The sequence below is a fragment of the Arvicola amphibius genome, chromosome 2, assembly GCF_903992535.2.
Source record: "Arvicola amphibius chromosome 2, mArvAmp1.2, whole genome shotgun sequence".
NCBI lineage: Eukaryota > Metazoa > Chordata > Mammalia > Rodentia > Cricetidae > Arvicola > Arvicola amphibius.
In genome coordinates, this window is record NC_052048.2 from 193,280,411 (window position 1) to 193,302,885 (window position 22,475).

General features: G+C 40.9%; 1 protein-coding gene across 1 annotated transcript in view; it reads left to right on the top strand.

The window, feature by feature from the left end:
• Cntnap2 (contactin associated protein 2) overlaps nucleotides 1-22,475 on the top strand; it is a 1,482,107-nt gene that overhangs the window by 1,199,574 nt on the left and 260,058 nt on the right. Inside the window, exon 16 of the mRNA XM_042054579.1 lies at nucleotides 1,852-2,022. Within this exon, the coding sequence (XP_041910513.1) occupies nucleotides 1,852-2,022 (171 nt within the window). The remainder of the gene's footprint in view (nucleotides 1-1,851; nucleotides 2,023-22,475) is intronic.

The window sequence follows — 22,475 nt, forward strand, 5'->3', positions numbered from 1 at the left end:
AGCTTTCCACTCAAGCATGAGGACTTGAGTTCAATCTTCTGGACCTTTATAAAATAAAAGCCAGTTAGGGTGGCACACATTTGTAACCCCAGTGCTGGGGAAGCCTAGAAAGGTTCCCTTGGGCTCATTGGCCAACCAGCATGGCTTAGTCATTGATCTTCAGCCCGCTGACTGACTGCTCAAAAAGGCGGGGCCAGCATGATGGCTCAGCAAGTGCCACACAAGCCTGGCCACCTGAGTTTGATCTTTCAGCTTTCAGGACACACAGAGAGGTGAAAGGAAAGAGTCGACTCCATATAGAAACATATGCCAACTTCTCGCTGTTGTTATTCTCTAAACAATCCAGTATGCCAATTGCATCATGGTGTTCCCATTGTATTAGTATTACAAGGAACCTGCAGATGTGTACAGAAGGATGTGCATAAATTATATGCAAGTATTTCAAGATTTTATGTAAGGGACTTCCATTCTCTGATTTTGATATCCACCAAGGTACTGGAACTAAACAAAGGATAATGAGGACCAACTGTGTTGTCTCTGTTTTGTGTCCATGAACACGTAAGTTTCTCTTCTTGCCCTCCCCAACTGGTTGCATTAAGCCACTTACAGTCTGGTGTTGCTTTATTGAGAAATCACTGAGGTGGCTCACATAAACTCATTAAAATTTTAATGTGCGTATCTATAATGCATTTAACTTTAAATATTCCATGCACTTATCTGGATGTCACTACATCCTAGATGCCTACAAAAACAAATAGCGCTAGTGAGGTAAGAAGGTAATTTAATATCTGAGCAGAACAATACTGCATGCTTAATTTAAAAATATAGCTTAAGTATAGCAGTGCCAACATAAAGTTACCTTTGTCAAAGAATAGTAATTGGATTTAATGTTGCATATATACACGGTTTTCATTAAAGGAAAGAAAGTGAAGTTTATGTGTGAGCATAAACTAATGAAGTGAGCTCAGCTCACCTGTTGTGCCCTTCAGACAACAGGTACAGCATACACCATTAAAACAGATTGTAAAATTAGCATAAAGCTCAAAGCTTTAGTAAGCTTCAAAACACAACTACGTGTTTTGATCTTCACCTGGGATGGTAAAATGTGCACATTAGAAAGGAGTCTCCGCAGGAGATCAAGTTGCAAGTCAGGTCATGGTCCCATATTAAATTCTTGATCCATTTGTCCTGATGGAATCTGAGTAAGTTGGTTTGGATTTTTGTTATGCTTTGTAAATTCTTCTTGAGACACTGGCCACTCTGGCAGGCAAGGGTTGGGAAAGATGGGTCATGCCTTCCCAGGAATTCATGGTGCTGATTGACTAAGAGCACCTGGGTGATATCAGATGGCTTGCGATTCCAAGCTCTGGTGTCCCAGGACCAAAGATTGCACCAGGTCCTCATGATTAGAAACAGGAATAGAGATAGTTTATTAAGAGAAGAGCAGCCCCAAGAATGAAAGTGGATGAGTGAGCTAAGGGAGTGGCTGCATGGGTTGTAAGGCCCTTATAGGGCCTTTATAGTCCCCACCGCTCCCATCTAAAGAACCCTGTGCATGCTCTATTCTATAGATGAAGCTCAAGGAAAGAAAGAAAAGTCTCCAGTCTTGCCCGGCAAACTGGCCCCTTTCACATGCAAACCTTGATGTTTCAGACCTTATTCCCCTGCCACCTGTGGAGCTCTCTGCACAGCTCGAAGGCAGCTCCACTAAAGAGTCTCTGCTCCCTCAACAACTGTTTAGGGAAGCATGGCTATTGCCCATAAAGGCTGAGTAAACTCAAGAAATACAGCTTTTTGTGTAATTTCACTAACCAAGGTTAAATTATCTTGTCTTCTCTCTTCTTCCCACAGGAAATTATTGGAACGCCGCCTCCTTCCCAAATCCTTCATCCTACCTGCACTTCTCTACCTTCCAAGGAGAAACCAGTGCTGACATTTCTTTCTACTTCAAGACGTTAATCCCTCGGGGAGTGTTTCTGGAAAATCTGGGGAACACAGACTTCATCAAACTGGAGCTGAAGTGTGAGTATCTACTTTCTGTCAGCATGTTAGTGGCCACTGGGATCACAGAGATGTCTCAAGAAAGTTGACCAGGAAGAAAAGAAAACACTGCTCCCCTAATGGTAGGAAAGCATGCAATAGGGCTCCTTGGTTAACGTGCTTGCTTTCCAGGGAAGTAGGTCAAGAGTGGACAGAGGTGTGTAACCGATCGGAAGCACAGAGAGCAGAGGGACCAACATGAGGAATGCGGAAGGAATATATAAAGACAGCATGACTGAGGCAGTCATGGATCAGTTAGCTGATGGAACAGAAGATTGGTGTGTGCTTTTCTCTTTTTTTTTTTTAAAAACAAATCAGCCAGACTCGTTTTTATAATATAGAAATGGATACAATTTGTTTTAGACATTATCAGCAGTAAAAAAGAAACCACTTGTCACACAACTTAGAAAAATGTACAATTTAAAATTCGTTACAGACAGAAACCTAGAAAGAATAAATCTAGGCAATTTAACTGAAGAATCTTCAATATAAACAAGTTCAACAAAGTCCTTTAGATGCAATTTCTTTTGGGTTCACTGCAACACTTTTTGTGAAACTCTGCAGCCATACCTTCCAAAAAAGTGTAAGATTATAATTTGTTTAGCCAAGGACATAGAAATGCAGAGTCAGGCCCAGCTGGCCTTGGATCCATCAACTGTGTGGAGCTCTCTACTTTGGGGCTACCTTCATGGGAAGACAGGCCAGGCAAATCCACAAACAATTCTTGGCTCACCAAGGCCCTTGTATCCTTGGGGCCCAAATTCAGATTTAGGGAGCTCTAATATGTAGACCTCCAGGTTAAATGATTATTTGCCAGGCTCTTCTATGTGTTGAGATAAATCAAAATCATGTGTAAAACCCTGCACCCAGAGTTCTGCCAGATCTCAGACCCTGCTGAGTATATCAGACCAGCTTCCTCCCCACAATCTTACCCTTTATGTTCTCTGTAATGCTGTTGGCTTATGCCTCTGTTCCAAAAATAATCCCAAATCCATTTCCTGGGATATCTAAGCTTTTTCTCTTTTTGTACATATACATATGCAATGCACCATTTTAAAAAGATTATCTCACATAAACATTTTTTGTTGAAATCCCACTGGGTTCTCTTTTTAAATGATAAACTGTGACATAGCAAAAATGGGTAGAGGAGTCAGAGAAAGAGTTTCAGATTCAAACCCAAATTTGGGATTGACTAACTTAATCTCTTTGGATCCCAGTTTTTTGAACTATAAAATTATGATGTTAATCTGGAGAGATTGTTCTGAAAATGGGGAGCAGCTATTTGTGGAGAATTTCAGTGTCTAGTAAGTGCCAGAATTATTTCCCCAAGGTTGCTAATTGTGTTGCAGGGTTTCTCAGTTATGACAGGATCTTTCTCAACCTAGTTGTACTGGAACCAGGGTCCTAAGGTACCAGATGCTTGGATGTCTTAAAGATCAACCTGAGACGATGACTCCAAATCCATTGTCTCACACCAAGGAAGGTTAAAGATGTGCACTTTCATGGGAGTATGCATAGCAGAGGCAAAATTCACTAAGAATTAAGAGCAGTAAGAAATGGAGGGAAAGTGACAGAAATTTCTGAGAGGAGAGATTTTCAAGAGAAGAAAAGACTGTCAAGTTCTTTTGTCCAGGGGCTTTTACAGGTCCATGGCAGATGCTAGACAAAGGCTGAAGTACTGCCTGTTGGTTTGGCTAGTTTTCAGGCTATCATGACTGAGTCAGTAGAGACCCACATGATCCAGTCTGTCCCGCTGGACCAGTCATGAAAATGGTTCTGTGTTGTCCATGTACTGTGCATCTCTGACTCCAGCCTTGTTAGTTATTGACCTTGACTGTCAATAACTGTCAGTCATTTGGCCCACATCGCTACCCTCAGACTCTGCTGGTGCCCCAGGAGTTGTTAATTATACCATACTCTCTTTATTTTCATATTTACATAGTCAGTTATAGCTTTCCCATGGCAGAGAGTGAACACGGCCCCAGCCACAAAGATGTAGCTTCAGTCTTTCTTGATTGCCTCATATCTATCTAGCTGGTGGTCTGAGGTAGTCCCCTAAGCAAAAACTCATTGTTAGAAGCCATCTTTACATATATTGAGTCTGTTGCAATCAGCTTCATTAGAAGCAATAATTTAGGAAAGGATGATAATGCATTAAATATGTCCCTGGGGCTTTAGGGAAAGAAACAACTTGTCTGCCATCACTGCCTGAGATCCCTGTCTCTCTCTTTATCTGTCTATCTTAGTAATCTCATATTTAACTGCAGGCTTCCTTTTCATCTTCCTCGCTGGTCCAGACCTAGCTGTGTGAACCCTTCACCTTCCTTTAACCCCAGCCTCTGTTCTCTCTGCAACAGGCCTGGGCAACTTGCAGTTTTCACCATGGGCAAGATCTGATTAAACAGAAGACTGAAAATAGTCTGGCCCTAGAATTAAAACTAATTAATTTATTGATTAAAATGCCCTCTCTACTGAATTAGGGCTCATAATTATTAAAATAGGATTTTTCATTTCCTTTGGTTAAAATTAATTTAATCAACTATGTTCTTACTTCCACATTCGTTACATGACATGTTAGAAATATCCCATGGACAACTCTATATTTGAAAAGTTCTATATACTTTTCTATAATGTTACTTGGGTTCTCTGACTGTTTTATCTGCTTGTATTTGGTAGAGTCGTGTCTGGATAGGAAGGAAGATAAGCCGAATTCAGAGAGACCAGGTGTCTTGACTTTCTACGTGTATCAAAAATTTCATTTATTTCTTAGTGAGGAAAATCTTCAGAGATGCTTTCATTAGGAGCCTCAAGCCTCGCCTGCTGCACTAAGGCTCCTTCCTTGCAGGTCTTCCCGTACTATGAGAAGTGTAGTGGAAGATGAATTACAGCCTCCATCTGGTCATACCACTGATATTTTCTGTCACATCATTCATACGGGGTAAAGACATACAGGATCTTTAAGATGGAGACTTGAAACAGTCTCTTCTAGAGCCTTCTGTACCTTCTAAAAGTCAGTAAAAGTGAAAATATTTCTTAAAGACCCCTGGCTGAAGACAGTAGAAACCATCACTTTGTGCATCTCCACTAGAATTCAAAGTTACCTTGGTGTGTTCTGTGCAGCAGGGGATGGCAGACGTGTGAACATGAGAGAAACGTACTCAGTGTAAGTAAGAAGTGTTTCTATGAAGCTGTCAACACTTAAGAGACACTGAGGCACAAGCTAGTTTATAGTGTACTTGGGCCTATAGTGTTTCAGCCTGGGAAAGGGCTGAGCCAAGCCCTCTTGAATATGTAAGTTCACACAACTGTTAAAGCAGTGAAAGGAGGGGTGTTGTTTTGTGCACGTGTGACTGAAATACCCAGGACAACTGAAAAGGGGAATTATTTAGCTCCACTCAAGATTTCATAGAGTTAGTGTATGGTCAGGTAACCCCATGCACTTGGGCAGAACGTCACAGCAGAAAGAGTCTGTGTCACCTGAAAGTCGTGGACTTGAGAGACGACCTGGAGGAAGGGAAGGGGCACGCTGCAGAAAGGGATCAGGGCAAGACAGAACCCCAAGAGCAGCCCCAGTGGCCTGGTTCCTTCCATAAAACCCCTCCCAATAGTGCCATCAAATTACGATCCATCAGGAGATTAATGCATTCATTAGTTCAGAGCCCCCAGTATTTAATTGTCTCTGGAACCATAATAGACACACACAGGTGCACTCCACTTAATCCAGTCAAGCTAATAATGAAGATTAACCATCAAATGGTATTATATCAGCTGTTTATCAAGAATGCAGATTAAGACAGACAAGGTAGAAAGGTATCTCCCGAGGAAGGGATTGAGTATCTTAAATAATATGTGTAAAATCTCTTAGGGGAGGGCATATTTACAGGGTTGACAATCCTAATGAGTGAGCTGTAGGAATGACATGTCCCACTAGGATAAAAATGACAGCCCTCGGCATCTAAGCAGCAGGATGCAGTGACTTGGGGCCTAGGAGGGTTTGCAAAGGAACTAGGAAAGGAGCGTGCATGCATCTGCCCAGGACGGAGGGGAAGGATCCCTGGAGGAAATGTGACTGTCGCCTGGTCTGGCAAGTCCTCACAGCCTAATATTTTAGATTGGTCTTCAATCTGTTTACTCATCTAATTTTTTTTCTACAAGCAGCATGGAGGGGGAAAGCCTGGCAGGGTTGACACTTGCTAGCACCTCGCTAGTCACAATTAGTCATTTCGACTTTTCTATGTCGGATCTCTGGGATGGTGGGTGAAGAACTCCTTCAGTAGCCAACTCCCAGAGGGCTCAGGCAGTGCTTTTCTGCAAGCAAACTTTGTTTAAACACCCTCTCCTTTTCCCCCATTTAGTTCGTTCGCCTTTCTGATAGGAATTTAAATGTTGTTTCTCTGCGTGTGTCTCAGAGGAATTTTGTCACAGTGCATGCCTACATGTTGCTTTCCAGAATAGCAGCCCCGTTAATTAACTACATTGTGGCCTTCTGTCAAGAGTAGAGGATTCTTGACTCAGAGAACAGTGAGCTTGTGTACCACAAGTTAATGAGATGTCATCAACATCCTTTGCACAGGCAGAAAAACCCAAGATAAAATCCGAGCGATCTTACTCATTAGCGTACTTTAAGGTAAAATTTTGACTGTTTCTCACTTACTGTCTAATGTTTATGCATTCATCAGTGAGTTTCGCCTGGATGTTGACTAGGCTTCTGGCACTGTTATAGGTGTTGAGGGAGCGTGCTCAAAGCACACTCTTCATCCCTCCACACATGTGACCATTTGGAAAGCAGGCAAGGGAATAGTGGTTGTATATTACCAGGCCAATTCAGCCTTCTTGGGTCATTTTGGCTCTAGCCTTGTTTCAGACTCTTTATACAAATCATGTCCCATTCTAATAACCCTCTGAAATGGACATACCATTCACATATCCACTTTACAAGTGAGGAAACTGAGGCATGAGGGGAGGATGGTCACACAGCTACGAAGTGCACAGCTAGGGCTTGGCCTCAACCTTTTGCCCCTGCGTTAGCACTGTGACCTTGGCAGTGCTCCGCCTCCCTCAACAGGCAGACTGCCTGCGAGTGCTGATGGAGAATATTAAAGCTGACTGGAGTGACAGGCTCTTCCCAGGGAATGTAATGCTTTAATTAAATTTTGATGGATGAGCAGGAGTCGATAAGGTAAAGACGAGGGGAAAGCAGGAATCTGGAAAGGAAGGGCGGGTCAGGATAACACCAAAGGAATGAAAATAGGGAGGACTGAGCCAAGAGACTCAGAAGGGAGTGGGGCCGTGGGCAGTGTGGTGTCTTGTGTACCAGAGCGGCAGTGTGGGAGCCAGAAGGTAGGCGAGCTTAGTGCTCAGTGCTCCCATTTCTGGGGCAGAATTTGGCTTGACCGGAAAATGAAAGTCATGGTGAGCTGGGGTGAAACATGAGCAGCCTGGCATTCATCAGGACAATTAGTAGAAACCAGATACTTGGGTCCATATTTTATCATGAAATGCCTGAGAAAGGCTGAGCTTGTGAATGTATTATCTAGCTCATATTTTGATGGTGAAGATCCTATTGGCATGGTTTAGGTTCTTGCAAGGGTCCCTTTTGGTCATGTAGCTATACTTGAAAATGATAATCCAGCCAAACAGGAAGTCAGAGAGAGACCCGGATTTAGGTTCAGGCTCCTATCGCCATTCCATCCTAAGATAACTTATTCCAGAAAGTCAATATTCCCTTCTTCTGGTATGTTCTCAGTGACCTAGGGACTCACCATTAGACCTTTAAGGTCCCATTTCATCTTCCACAGCCATTGGGAACTAAGACTCCAATATCCATGCTTTTAGAAGGTAAACCAAACTAGAGCATCAAATAAGAAGCGATGGCCTGTATTGAGATCATGAAAGAATGATGGAGCCTAGTGTAGAGAAAAGAGAATTTTGTGTACTCAGTATCTAGATGAGAGTGCCTAAAACAGAGATGTAGAGAAAGAGGCAAGATGTGCAAGAATGAAAAGCCACCCAAGCTCAGGGATGACAAATAAATGACGTAAGTCAGAGACAATGATAATGATGTCCTGGAGACTTCATAGAAGTTCAGAGATGAATACAAAGGAGTTAGATACTACTGAGAAGCCGCTAGGCCAATGTCATGAAGTCGCTGTTAGACTTGATATGGACTCGTCATTATCAACCAGTAAGGGAAGGTTGGGGATATGGCTCAGCATGGATCACTTGCCTAGCATGTGCAAAGCCACAGGTTAGATCTCCAACACTGCAAAAACAAATTTATTAAGCCGCCGCTGAAGTGAATGGAAATGGACTTGGGGCTCAGAGAAAAATGATTGTATTCATTATTCTTTTGTTTGAAGTTGGAAGAGATGTGACTATATGTATATACTGTAGGGAAAGTCTTGCAACAAAGAGGAGAGGTCAGAGACCAGGGGGAGACTGAGAGAGAGAGATCCTCTGAGAAGGCTGGCATGGGTGACGTGAGCATTGTGGCACCAGAGAGCAATGGGGAAAATGGTCAAATGAAAGAAGGCCCAAGGCAGCACAGGCCACCACCCAGGCAGTCTCCATGTAAACCGGAGCTTCTGTTGTTGTTGCTCTTGTAAATTTGTTGGGCGCTTTCTAAGTAGCAGGCACTGTTGTGAAGTTTATGATACAATTCTTTGAGATTTCATACAAAAACAATTATCCAAACTCTACAGAGAAGGAAACTGAGGCACTCACCTACTCAGGTGATTTTAGATATGATAGTTCGGGTTCTTTAAACATGATAAATTAGTGATAACAATGGACATAAGTTATTAAAGCTTTCAAGAAAGAAGCATGTAAGCAGTTCTGAGAATGGAAAGGGGGATGAATAAAAACCATGTTGAATCGAAAAGAGCAGGCAGAGGAGGTAGTTTAGCTGGATGGAGGAGTCAGAGAAGGAATTCCTGGAGGAGACAGTGTAAGAAAAGGTTTAAAGATAGGGAACGGGGTGCCTGTTGGGAAAACAGGAAGTGTAACCTGATTCAAAATATAAATGAATATCCATGTCTAGCCAGTATTTATTGAATGCTATATATGTACCAAAAGAGCACAAGAAGAATACTGTATTATAGTTCTATCCCAAGATCACACCCATTCTCGTGGGTCAGACTGTCAATATCTGTTGTTGTAAAACAATATTTTGCTTGCATGTTGTTTTGTTTTGCTTTGCTTTTGTGGTGTTAAGAATCAAACACACAGCCGGGCGGTGGTGGCGCACGCCTTTAATCCCAGCACTCTGGAGGCAGAGGCAGGCGGATCTTTGAGTTCGAGGCCAGCCTGGTCTACAAGAGCTAGTTCCAGGACAGGCTCTAGAAACTACAGGGACTCTAGAAACTACAGGGACACCCTGTCTCGAAAAACCAAAAAAAAAAAAAAAAAAGAAACACACAACTCCACCCACGCTAGAGAAGTGCTCCACCACTGACCTACACCCTCAGCATCAAAGTAATATTATTAATGGATGAAATGAATATTCAAAGTGTAAACAGCATGCTGCCCTGGGTACCAGGTATCTTACTGGAGAATAAGAAAAAAGTTCTGGAGAAATGGTATCACTTTAACCGAGTCTCAAAATAAGTAAGGCAGAACATCCAGTACCGGATGCAAAAGAAAAAAAAAAACTGTAGCATCATAGGTAGCGTGGACATGTCAGATGGATGTGGCTCTATCTCACACCAGCACACTGTCCATACATGTTTCTAAGACCACAGCAATGCCTGACACATGGGAGGAACTGAATAGACATTCATTAACTGAATAAAATGAATGAATGAGGTGCTGTTCTAAGAAAGCATCATGAAAAAATCTAAGCAGAGAATGAGATTGATGTCATTGAAGAGCTGGTGGTCAAACCAAGAAAAATGCTTTTGCAAAAAGGAGTACAGAGCATGGTTGCTGAACGGCTGGAGTTTAAGATGTCACAGGAAAGTGGTCTGAGCGATAAGAAAATCAGAGGTGCGTGTTCTGACCATGCTAGTGGAATGAATGGAAGGCATGTGTCAAGGTTGTGGAGAGGGTTGAGGTTCTCCACATCACTATCAAAATCTCTAACCGTGAGAGAAGGGAACAGTCTACACAAGGAAGCTCTTCCAATGATGACAGCCATGAGAGGTCAGAAATGCATCCTAGAGCATCCTAGGGCATCCTAGGGCATCCTAGGGATCCTAGGGCATCCTAGGGATCCTAGGGCATCCTAGGGATCCTAGGGCATCCTAGGGCATCCTAGGGCATCTTAGGGCATCCTAGGGCATCCTAGGGATCCTAGGGCATCCTAGGGCATCCTAGGGATCCTAGGGCATCCTAGGGCATCCTAGGGCATCCTAGGGCATCCTAGGGCATCTTAGGGCATCCTAGGGCATCCTAGGGATCCTAGGGCATCCTAGGGCATCCTAGGGATCCTAGGGCACTGCTGAATGAGGACTCCGAAGCCATAGAAAGAGCACAGAGAAAGGAAGAGTAGGCCCACTGCTCCGGGCACAGGGTATGGAGCCTGGGACCGGCTGTTGCAATGCGGAAGGTTGTGTATTAGGATCCTGTTAAAGTGAACTAACTATAATGAGCAGCAGGAAGTGTTTGCTAGAAATAAAGTTCTTCTTTCAAGGCAAAAGAAGATATTTAAACAAAGTTTCAAAGGAAATTTATGAAAGAGATGAGATTTTTGAAGGGAATGATTATTGAACAGGAAACAGTCACACGAGCAGCAATCAGAAACTGTGAAAAACTTTAGCATAAGCTCCCGTGTTCTCCGAGTTTGAGGTTTCTCAGATACCAGGATGAGTCAGAGAAAATATCTGCCGTTAAGAGACATATTTACTCGAGAAGTGTGGAGGCAGCAGTCTAATGCCCTACTAATCTTAGGCAGGGGTATTAAAGAAAACTGCTCGTTTCCAGCGTGCGGCCTTCGGCAGCACACGCGCTCTAGGAAGCTACGGAAGAAATTGCTCTGCGCTGTGTAGAACGGGATGAATCAGAAGCAGTAAATTAACGGCAATTCATGTACCACTACTTCAGAATTGGAGCAATTTTTCGATGTTAAAAAGAGTTTCATGCATGTAGAAGCAAGGAATGTGGAATTCCACTTTCTGGGCTGTAGGCTACGGGTCTTATTTAGAATGCTTCTTAAAATGCTATGGGTTTTTGCTGATACGAGCCAGGTGTTTATACCTGGATTCTTCCTTTTAACTATTCAAGCCAACCCAGACTATGGACATGAATTTAGGATGAATTTGAGCATTTCTGTCCTTTTGCGTGTATACCTATGGCTTCACTTTGTATTCAGAATTCAAAATCTGCAGAGGAGCTCCGACTGGTCATTACCATGTGTAAGAAAAGAATTACCCTTTCAAAAATTATTTAAAGTGATAAATATTTACTCACAACACTTGAAGATGTTTTCAATTCTTCTAATTCTTGTTCTGGGTTTTCTAGTTTGGATTATGACTAAAAAAATCTTAGCATAGATTAAAGATAAGATATTTTATTAAAGCTATTTGCATGTCAATAATATTGGGAGATGTATACAGAAATAATCAGTAGATGTGAATTGGATTGTATTTTTCCTGACTTCTTCACTATTTTCAGCTGATAAGAAAGTTCTTTGCACATGTGACATAGGTATGTTGCAGTGACAAAGATAGATTTCAGAAGAAATTGTCCCCTAGATATGGAATTTTTGTTGTTACCTTAGGGTCCACCCATGCCTGCTAGTCTGGCATTTTCCAGACAAGACTGGTGATTCCTCCTAAGTTGGTCAGATGTTGAATTTGTGGTCTTGACTTCTCTCGCCATGCTTTTGGGGCATCTTCAGAAGACAGCCCAGCTCTTTGGCAGACTCACACGGCAACCCATGTCACTCAGATGCCTCCTTTTTCCATCATGAGCTAGTAGGCTTGTTCCGCTTGCTTCTGTACTGCGACAGAGGATTCCTCCCAAAGTAGTCAGTAATTATCTTTCTCTAAGGAATGAACACATTTGGAAGCATGAACACATATGGAAACATGTATCCAGCTCAACGCTGACATTTGTGTGTTTTGCTGAACTAAATGAGAAATCTTGCTGTGGGAATAATCTCAGAGGACAAAATGTTAATGAAACACTTGACTTTCCAAATAAGAAAGAAAAAATAAAACAGGATTCTCAGCAGACCAGTTCAAAGCCATTTCCAGTCTGTGTTGTGTTCATATGTGAAGTCAGCTGAAGCTAGGCTATTTGTAAAGGCCCTTCCAGCCTTCGCTGCTTTGCAGACCCATCAGTGGCCACCAACTGTGCGTGTCACTTCCCACCTTCAGTCCCCAGAAGACGCATGATTAATGAGGCCTTCACTGTTCCTACAGTGACTCGCAGCTCTCCTAGAGGTACCCAGAGGATATATTTCCCAGAACTAATAATATGTGTTTGTAGAAATTCCAGTGGCTACCATTGATGCTTGGTTATAAGTGATGCTAATGATCCCCAAGAATCTTTGAGCTGGGCACATCAAAGTAAAAGTCCAGTCTCCACCCAAACACCTTCTCCTGTGCTCCCTACTCATTAACATCATTGTTCTCTGCGTTACCCATATTTGAAAATTCAAAGTGATCATTAGGTTTTACTTCCCTCTCCATATTGGGCAGACAGTTTATCTTGCTAGAACACTGTATATTGAAACAGAAAATTGCTGTTCCTCCTGGAGCCTTTACACCAGAGCAATACTAAACAAAGCATTGGTTCTATCTTATTACAGTGAGGTAGATGGAAAAATAAACGCAAAGGTAGTGAAACATCAAACTCCTTTCTCTGTCTCACTGGATGGCTTTGTCCCTTGACATCCTTGGATCCTTGACTCAATGTCTCATAATGTGTGTCCCTCCCTCCAGTACCTTCCTTTTGACATCTGCCTTTCCCAATGCAGCACAGGTTCTACAAATCTGATGCTAATATTCTGTTTTTATAAGTCATAATAATTTCTCATGCCTTGTAAGATCATGTTCAAACCAGCAAGACCGTGGCTTTCATTTTGCTCTTCAACCCTCTCTGTGCTGCATACATGTTCCTGACCCATGTGCATTGGATGCGTGAGTTCACCCAACTCCCGCAACAAGCATTCTCTAGCACCTTTCCTGAGACTGTCTGTTGGTTTGCCTATTCTGGAATTCTCCCTTCTTTCCTGATTAGGTGATCCTTATCATATAAAAGTTTTTCTATTTTCTTTGCATTCTTATTTAAAAGACAAAATAGAAATAAGGTAGCCTTCATTTTCTTAAAAATATAAAAATTCTGTAAAACACTCAGTTTGGTACATTTCCTAGAAGACAGCCGACATTCTTATTAATGAATATTTTCTTATAGTGTCTGTCTAGATAAAGTATAAATCGTATGTCAGTAATGCAGAGAAATAGTTTTTCCTTCTATCTCACTGGCTCTGATTTTAGTGTTTTCTCCATTATTTCCTATATGTGATAACTCATAAGATCTTTCCCTTTGGAACACTAGGGCACATTATAGTACACACACACACACACACACACACACACACACACACACACACACATACAAACTATGGCTAGCATCAATCTGCCTATGAACAGTCGGAAGACCAGGGGCGTACTAAAGGAGAAGCCAAGCATGAATTTGCACATTCTAAGGCAGAGACGGGAAAAACAGAGTGTCATTATTGCTCAGTAATAAAGGAGTAGATTGGCAAGAAAAGTGGGCCGGGGAGTGTGAATGTTAAGCTGTAATAAGGTCGGGGACCTTCCATCTGCCATTCTAAGAGTTAACAGTGTCTCTGCAGGCTCAATATTTTCATAAAAACAAGAGCTTCAGGAGAGGAGGTAGCGCTGCAGCCAGTCAGTGTGGATTAGTAATGCAGGGAATCTGACGCAGCCAAGGATGACACTCGGGACCAATTAATTCAAAGCTGGTTTTAAAATAAAACAGGAGAAGATACTATAAATCAGGGGTTGAGCTTCATTTAAATACAGTGAGTGACTGGCATAGATTACTTGAAACAACTCAAAACCAAGAAATATCTCAAGAGGCCAAAGCCAGCGAAGGGTGAGTACAACGACGTGACGTTTTTTTTGCAAGTCATGAGACAACATGATGTCATTAAAATCTTTAAAGAAAACAGTAGCCAACCAGAAAGCCTAGAAAAGGGTTTCAGAAACGACAAAGTTAGGGATTTGTCTTTTTTAAAGATACATTGCAGATATTAGAAGGTTACCATTAGTAACAGTCCCCGGAGGAGAGAGAAAAGTTTAAGTCGTACCTGGAATCTCAAGCAGGAACCCTCACAAGCTAGAGCACTCTGCCAACCTTCAGCACAAGCCTCTACTTTACTTTTTGAGACAGAGTCTCTCAGTGCTACCAAGGCAGCCTTGAACTGACAGTCCTCCTCACGTGGGCCTCCAAAGTGGCTAGAAGGTAGGGCTGTGCCCTCAATCACAGCTTTCTTCATAATTGCACATTAGGCTAAGGTCATGGCTGAAACATATTCCTAAACTTTCAAGAAAAGAACATTCATTTTGGTCTCAGCCACATTCATTTTATCATTTTTGTTTTCATTTTCTAGTGTAGGTACTTTCTAATTTATAAGGAAATTGAATTCTAGAAATCTCTGAGTTGATTTATAAGGAGATTGAATTCTGGAAGTTTCTTAGTTGGATGTTCAGAGCACGGAATGTATTTTTCTACAAACACGCAACACTAAAAACAACACTCAAATTCCATAATCAACCATAAAGAATATTGGCCTCCAAACTGCAGGGGCCAAATGGGGATAGGTCCTGGGGTCTGGAGGTCACGTGATCTAGAATGGCAATACTGAAGAGCAAAGCAATTGCTTTCCATGTTTCTAAATCTTGGGCTTGTACTCAGCACACTTGTCAATATGAGGTGTTTTCATAGGACCTTAGAGTATTCACAACACAGGCCTGTAATCATTGGGGACGCAAGGACAACTTCTTCTGTTCTGCCCTAAGGGATCTCACTAGGCTTCTTTGTTCTATAATACCTAACAAATCCCACTCATCCATTCAAATGTAGTATTTCAACATCAGTTTTTAAAGAAAAATTGCATCTTCTCATTTAAAACTCTATACTGGAAATAAAGTATCATTATATCACTTTCATGTTATCAAAATTCTAGCCATCTGAGGAGGATAATCTAATATTTGGGAAGGTGTCCTCTTTTTTAAAATGGGGAAAATTTGATAAAGTCATGAAAGAGTTAGGAATAAGAGATATTCTTATTTTGGAATAAGGTAAATTGCTATAACAAACACCCAGTTTCATCGGCTTGATGGGAACCTCCATGGCTTCCATGCACCAGTCAATAAAGAGATTCCACAGGGCGAATTAGAAGTCCATCTTCCTTCTGTGGTGTGGTTCCCCTGTGTCCTAGTGCCTGGAAACATGCAAATCCATCTGGCAGGCAAAGAAATGGAGTCCAGGCGTTGCATTCTCCTTTCTTAACCACATTAGCTCAGAGTAGCACGCATTCTTTCGTTCTTGGTCTCTTGGTTAAAACTTGTCATGTGGCTCTACTTAAATATCTGGGGCCTGAAATGCAGCTCCTGCCTGGACAACAGTTCTGTGGGGTAACTGAGGGACACCGTTAAGGAAGAATGAGCAGCCACAGGGTTTAGGACACCTGGAAGGTGAGCCTGAGTTTCACCTGAAGAAATCCAATAGGGTTCCAGAAGATGCAGCCTTTGCTTTCACCCTGAAGACAGCAAGCACATAAATACAAGCTTGGGACATTTTACAGAGACAGAAGAGTGTGAGGAACAGAAGTTGGGGAGGTTAATCATGGCACACATAAGCGACCGGAAATCACAAAGCCGAGGCTCTAAGCAGTCAGAAGATGCCTTTCTTTAACGAAATGGCCCTTGACACAGCTGTGTTAGTTTCACAAGGGGAAGCTGACTAGACCCGGAGCCTCTTAGGAAATTATTCATTTTTCTTGTCTGTGTGGATAGTGTTAAAATGATCAAATTTGGTTTTCTGCATCTTTGAATTTGATTCCTCTGATGAGAACTGATGCGAATTCCAAATGACTTCTCATGAAGAGTGTGGATGTTTAGTATTCTATGAAGTCTTTCTGGGTGAGTGCAACCAGAGCCCATGAATAATAGAAGCGGTGCATATCTGTCGAGTGTAATTATAACAGTGAATTATGCTCGTCCCGCGTTTTGCTTCCTGTATACATTAGTTTAACACTGGAACACGCTGGCTAAAGACCTGTGAGGATTTTACTCTGAAAATAGCACGTCCTTGTTTTTAGCCTTTTACTTTGAGGCAGAGTCTCATGTAGCCCAAGCGTGCCTAGAACTCAATGTGTGAGAGAAAATGACCTCGTGACCTTGAACTTGTGGTCTTCTGCTTTGTCATCCCATATGTTGGGATTGTAGAATGAACTATGAGACTTAATTTGCCTAGCATGCCCCCCAACTGTACTACACACCCCCAGCCCATTGTTAGCCAATTTAAGTAAAAAAAAAAAAATCACATCTGATTTAAAACATATTTCATGGTAGGGTTTAACCACTCTTTTTATAATTTTCTTAAGTTTCTAAAAGTTAGAAGTATAAAGAAACGGTTTCATTTAAAATTCCTCTAGGGTCTAGATTTAAATGAAATCTTGTTCTCTGCATTTTGATTAACTAATTGCCCTGATTAAATGCGTGTTAAAATGATAAAATTGAGTTGCTTAAAATGCCACCAATCTTTGCAAAGGAAAGTGGATATTATTAGACTGAACTTTAAAAGTATACAAATATTGTTTTTATGTTGATAAATGACTTAAAATCCAAAGAAGCAAAGGACTTTTAAAAAACTATAATTCTGTATTCCATTATATTTGAATTACCATTTGGTGCCTACATTTCTAAATACTTTTCAATTCATTTATAACATTTTCTCTGCAAAACTGAGATTATGTGAGTCATACAATTTCATGACCCAATTTTCATATAAGAATATGTTAGAAGCATATGTCAGTTTTTTTAAAGTTCTACAACAGTGATTTTTAACTAGCGACAAGGGTCACGTCAAAATGCCGAAGAAGGATATAGTTTGAAAGAATTACATTTTACATTTAAAGCACAACAATAAAATAAAGCTAATGTTTTTGTTATATGCCTTCTTAAGAATCCTTATAGGCTGTTAACAAGTTAGTCTGATTTTCTGGAGTTTGGCCTTCTGCAAGAAGATAAATGTGCTATTACATCAGCAAATGGGGCATAGGTTTAAAATGATTGTTGAAGATGGCACCTCAACTACTAAGTATTCCTTTTACCAGAAAATTCCTGTTGCTGGGCTTAGCTCTCTCTTATTCAATTTTTAAATGTCATACGTGAGTACCATTTACATCATTCCCACCCTACAGTCTCCCCTGTCCAAGTCCACCTGTGCTCTCCCACCTCCTATTCAAATCCATAACTTCTCCTTTAATTATTTTGTGTCAAATGCACATATAGCTCCCTGAGTTCATCAGTACTGCTCATATGTTTAGGGGTTGCCACTTGGGATTTCAGAAAGTATATAGGGCTGCATATTTTAAAACTTTAAATCTCTGAAGAAAGATTAACAAAGACTTTAAAAATGGAAGGGCCTCCAGTGACCCTGGATTGTTCATGGAACCACAAAAGATCCCAGGAATCCTGAGCAAAATGGATATGCTGGAAACATCTCTATACCAGACTTAGAGCTAAGTTACAGAGCTATAGTCATGAAAACAGCATGGTACTAGCACCAAAACGAACGTGTAGATCAATGGACCAAAATAGAAGATCCAAATATGTGTGCCTAGTTATAGCCATCTGATATTTGATAAAGAAGTCAAAAAATACATACTGGAGAAAAGACAGCATCTTCAACAAATAATACTGGGAAAACTAGAAGCCACATGTAGAAGACTAAAATTTAACTCATATCAAATACTCTGCATACAAATCAATCCTAAGTAGATCAAAAATCTCAATGTGAAATCTAAAAAAAAAAAAAAACTTCCAGAAGAAAACATGAGCTTAACTCATATTTTTTTACAAACTTCAGTATTCCCATTTTTGTTCCTAATTCTCTAGTGTACAACACGATAGCATACTGCAAATCATGCTACATACTATACTATTGTTGTGTGTGTTCACAGACATATGGAAGCCAGAAGTCAACACTGCATGCCTTCCTTCGTGGGCTTTCCACCTAAGAGTTTTAAAGGCAGGGTACTCTTGCTTTTGTGCCATGGCAACAGACACATGAGGGAATGATGGAACAGGAGACTGTACTGGAAAAGAGCTATGTAGGATGACCCAGTAGAACAGGGATGCTGATGGGTGAACCTTTGCCCCAAGCTTCCTCCATCAGTGCACATGGCGCAGGTATGTGGGGCCATCCTGAGGCAGAAGTTGGTAACCAGCTTAAACAGACCTGAAACTGCTCTCTCGAAGGAACTATTCTAGGAAGAAATCATGTCCCCTTAGTTCACTAAATCAGAAAAGAAACCATAAATGTGGCTGTTTGAACTGTGTACAAACTGGTCCTAAAAGACTTCTTCCATGTTTTATATGTGCCGACTTTAGGGAGACAAAATGTTTATTTATGCAATATATACAGGAAAGCTATGTGCTCAGCAGACACGGTCAAAAACAAAGAGTGCTTATGAGGGGTCATTATCATTATTTAACAGTTTCAATTTCCAGAGTAGTGCTTTGTTCAAGCAGTGTGTGGTTGACACAGCCATGGGGAGTTGGTGAAGTGCTTTCTGTCATTTCTCAGATGTGCAAATACATGACCTCAAGGATCTAACTCTTCAAACAGCTTTCACAGAACACTTATACTAGGAAACTTCCAACAATGATCTTCAAAGTCTTAGCATTTTTAACATTTGACCCCTAGGTTCCTCTAATACTCAATACTGGTAGAAGATTAAGAACAAATTAAAATAATCATAACTAGTGAAAAACGAACAAAATAATTTAGATCAGTTATATCTCTCTTGCTGTGATTCAAAGGCAGAAAGAATTTTTCCATTTTATTAGAATTTATTAATTGTATAAACTACTGGATTTAATTATGATATTTTACACATGTGTATAATTTACTTTGATTATCTTCAATCCCTATTTTCATATCCTACCCCCACAACACTGTTCCCCTTCCTCTACCTCCAAGCCATGCATTATTCTCTATTGTTCTTTTTCCTTAATATTATTATACATATAATAAATGTAAATACATCTTCCATTTAGACAGACAGACATACAGATAGATGATAGATAGATAGATGATAGATAGATAGATAGATAGATGGATGATAGATAGATAGATAGATAGATAGATAGATAGATAGATAGATGGATAGATAGATAGATAGATGAGAGATGATAGATAGATGATAGAGAGATAGATATAGATAGATAGATAGATAGATAGATAGATAGATAGATAGATAGATAATAGATAGATAGATAGATAGATAGATGATAGATGATAGAGAGATAGAGAGATAGATAGATAGATAGATAGATGATAGATAGATAGGTAGGTAGATAGATAGATAGATAGATAGATAGATAGATAGATGATAGATAGGTAGTTAGGTAGATAGATAGATGATAGATAGATAGATAGATAGATAGATAGATAGATAGATAGATAGATGATAGATAGATGATAGATGATAGAGAGATAGATAGATAGATAGATAGATAGATAGATAGATGATAGATAGATGATAGATAGATAGATAGATAGATAGATAGATAGATAGATAGATAGATGATAGGTAGGTAGGTAGGTAGATAGATAGATAGATAGATAGATAGATAGATAGATAGATAGATAGATAGATAGATAGGGATTTATGTTTATAGGGCTAACCACTTGGGAATGGAGAACCAATTGGAAGCTCTTCCCTGGGGAAGACCGATTCGCCTCTCTGGGCACTCATTAATTGCCTGTAGCTTTTCATCAAGAGGTAGGGTGGAGTTCTCCAGTCCATGTTGGGCTGTCAGCTGGTGTTAACACCCACTCATGTCTCACCACTTACGTTTGGAGTCTGTGTTGACCCACACTGTGATTTTGATTTCCCACATCACCCAGCGCTGTTGCACTCTATGGCATCAGTGCATTTGCTGCTCCAATGGCAAACAAAACACAAGTCTGATTTTGTGCTGTGAGTCTGTAGCACGGAGAATATACATCTTTACTGAATGCCTTTAGAATTTTTTTCTAGAAAAAACCTTGTCTGCAGTCTTACTGGATGAATATTAAAAGAGTTTTCTGAAAATGGGGGAGGGGGATGCTACAGAACAAAGGTGACCTACAAGGTGGAAACTCAGCTCATGGCAACAAGGAAACAGACATCGCCCTGACCACCCTTCTCTGGTAGACTTATCCAGAGCTCTCATGAGCAGTCGTCTCCTCCCAAAGCCTATCTATCCTCTCATCCTGACTTTTTCTTGACTTTGTCTCCTCCTCATTATCAATCTCTCCATCAGAACAATCATCCACATATCAGTCACTTAAATGTTATAGTCAATTCATCATCTAAAATGCTGTCTTCCCCTAACCTCCATGAGGAGACGACCTCACTCTGTTAGTGAGTTCCTTCAGCTCTTGGTTCGGTTTCTTCTTTTCCACCTCAAATCCCTTGATCCTTTTGATTTAAACTCTCCCAGGCCATTTAATCAGCCTCCTATCTCCGCCATCACCTTGAACACACCACAAATTACCCATTATGTTGTATGAAAGCCAGTATCTTTCAGGAAGTATTTCTGTTTGAAAAAAAAAAAAACAAAACAGAAATAACAACAACAAAAAACCCTGTGTAGTGTCAAGAGGACTACTTCCCTGATGTTTACCTTCTCGAGTCATAGCATTTTCTATACCTAGGGAATCTTTAGGCATCTGGCTTAACAGTTTGTCTGAAGAAGCTACATCTCCCTTTATTACAAACACTGTAACCCCGGAGTTACCATCTGGGCCTTCCAGCCATTCGGCCACATCTGAACCCTCTCTGGCCAGCACTGATGCTTGTGCCCACTCCATCCTGGTGGATGTCAGACACCCACTGCCTGTCCTACACCAGGCACGCAGTATTGTTTCAAGCCACGTATCATTTTCGATTGATTTTTTTATCTTTAAATCACATGGGTCCATTAATATTCAAAAAGTTCTTTCTCAGAGGTGGCTAAATGCATAGAGCAAACTAAAATTAGAAAGGCTTTGCATTTTAAAGGCAACAGTCCACCTCCGCCTGTCTGATGGTGCCTCATTCCCTCTACTCTGCAGAGGCCTTTGTTTGTAAAGTTGGATTTTCAGCTATATAAAAAACCTTAAAGGCTATGATACATGAAGAGAAATATTTCTCGTACTCAAGAGGTTATCAGGATATGGAAGAACTTAAAGCAAGTTTATAACATTGATTCTTAAGCTCTGAGAATTTCCTTGAAGAATTTCCAAAAAAATCTTCAAATAAATATTCCTGGCTCATGTTCAATTTCAGATATGTTGAACACCTTTTTTTTTCTGGTGCATATATGTATGGATGGCTTTAAAATTCTCTACATTCACAAACTGACAAAGCAAAAAGGAAAAAATGTTTGTATAAAAGCCAGTGAGGTAAAGTTAGGAAAGGAAAACCTCTACACTTTGTTACTACTGGAATCTAATGGCTTACAGCCTCGATCGGCATCTAGCCAGCCAGGGTGAGACTGGAGGTCGAAGTACGTTCTCTGAAATCTTTAGTTTTTTAATTTTATCAGGCCCATCCATGGTGTGTCTCTGAATTGAAGTGTTGAGAATTTGGAGGTTATGCAGCTAGAACCAACTGACAAACGGCAAAGACAAGCATTTCCATAAAGTCACACCCGCTCCTGACATCATTGGCAAGCATGGATTCCCAGCACGTCCCAGATTCGGTAGCTCTCTGGAATAGGTGTGGAACTCATAAAAGGCCGCTGTGCTCGGGGGTTGCTGCGCTTAGAAGGGAAGAATGAGGATGGAGACGGACAGAGTGCAGAGTTCAGGAAACAGCCTCAGAGACTGAGCCTCTGGTCGCCTCCTCCCTGTAGAGTCAGGAACGTATTTCCTTCCTGTAGTTGTGCGTGAGAAGGCTTCCCTGAGCCTCTGTGTCCTGTGTTTTTTGACTCTCTTATGTAGGAATGATGAAGTACTCATATGTCTACCCAGTTTCCAGCCCCTCAGATGATGGAATTACCTAACCCAAAGTTACACTATGTTCTATATATGTTGTGAAGAAACTGGGGTCTCCTCTCAAAGATTATAGTCTTGTTAAGAAAAGAATTTAAGAACAGGCTGAGAAGGAAGCTCAAGGACAAATTTATTAGAGTTTAAAAGGAAAACCCCAGGGCAGGCAAGCTGTAAATTTAGGCAGCTGCTCGGAGGAGGAAGACCGAGAAGCA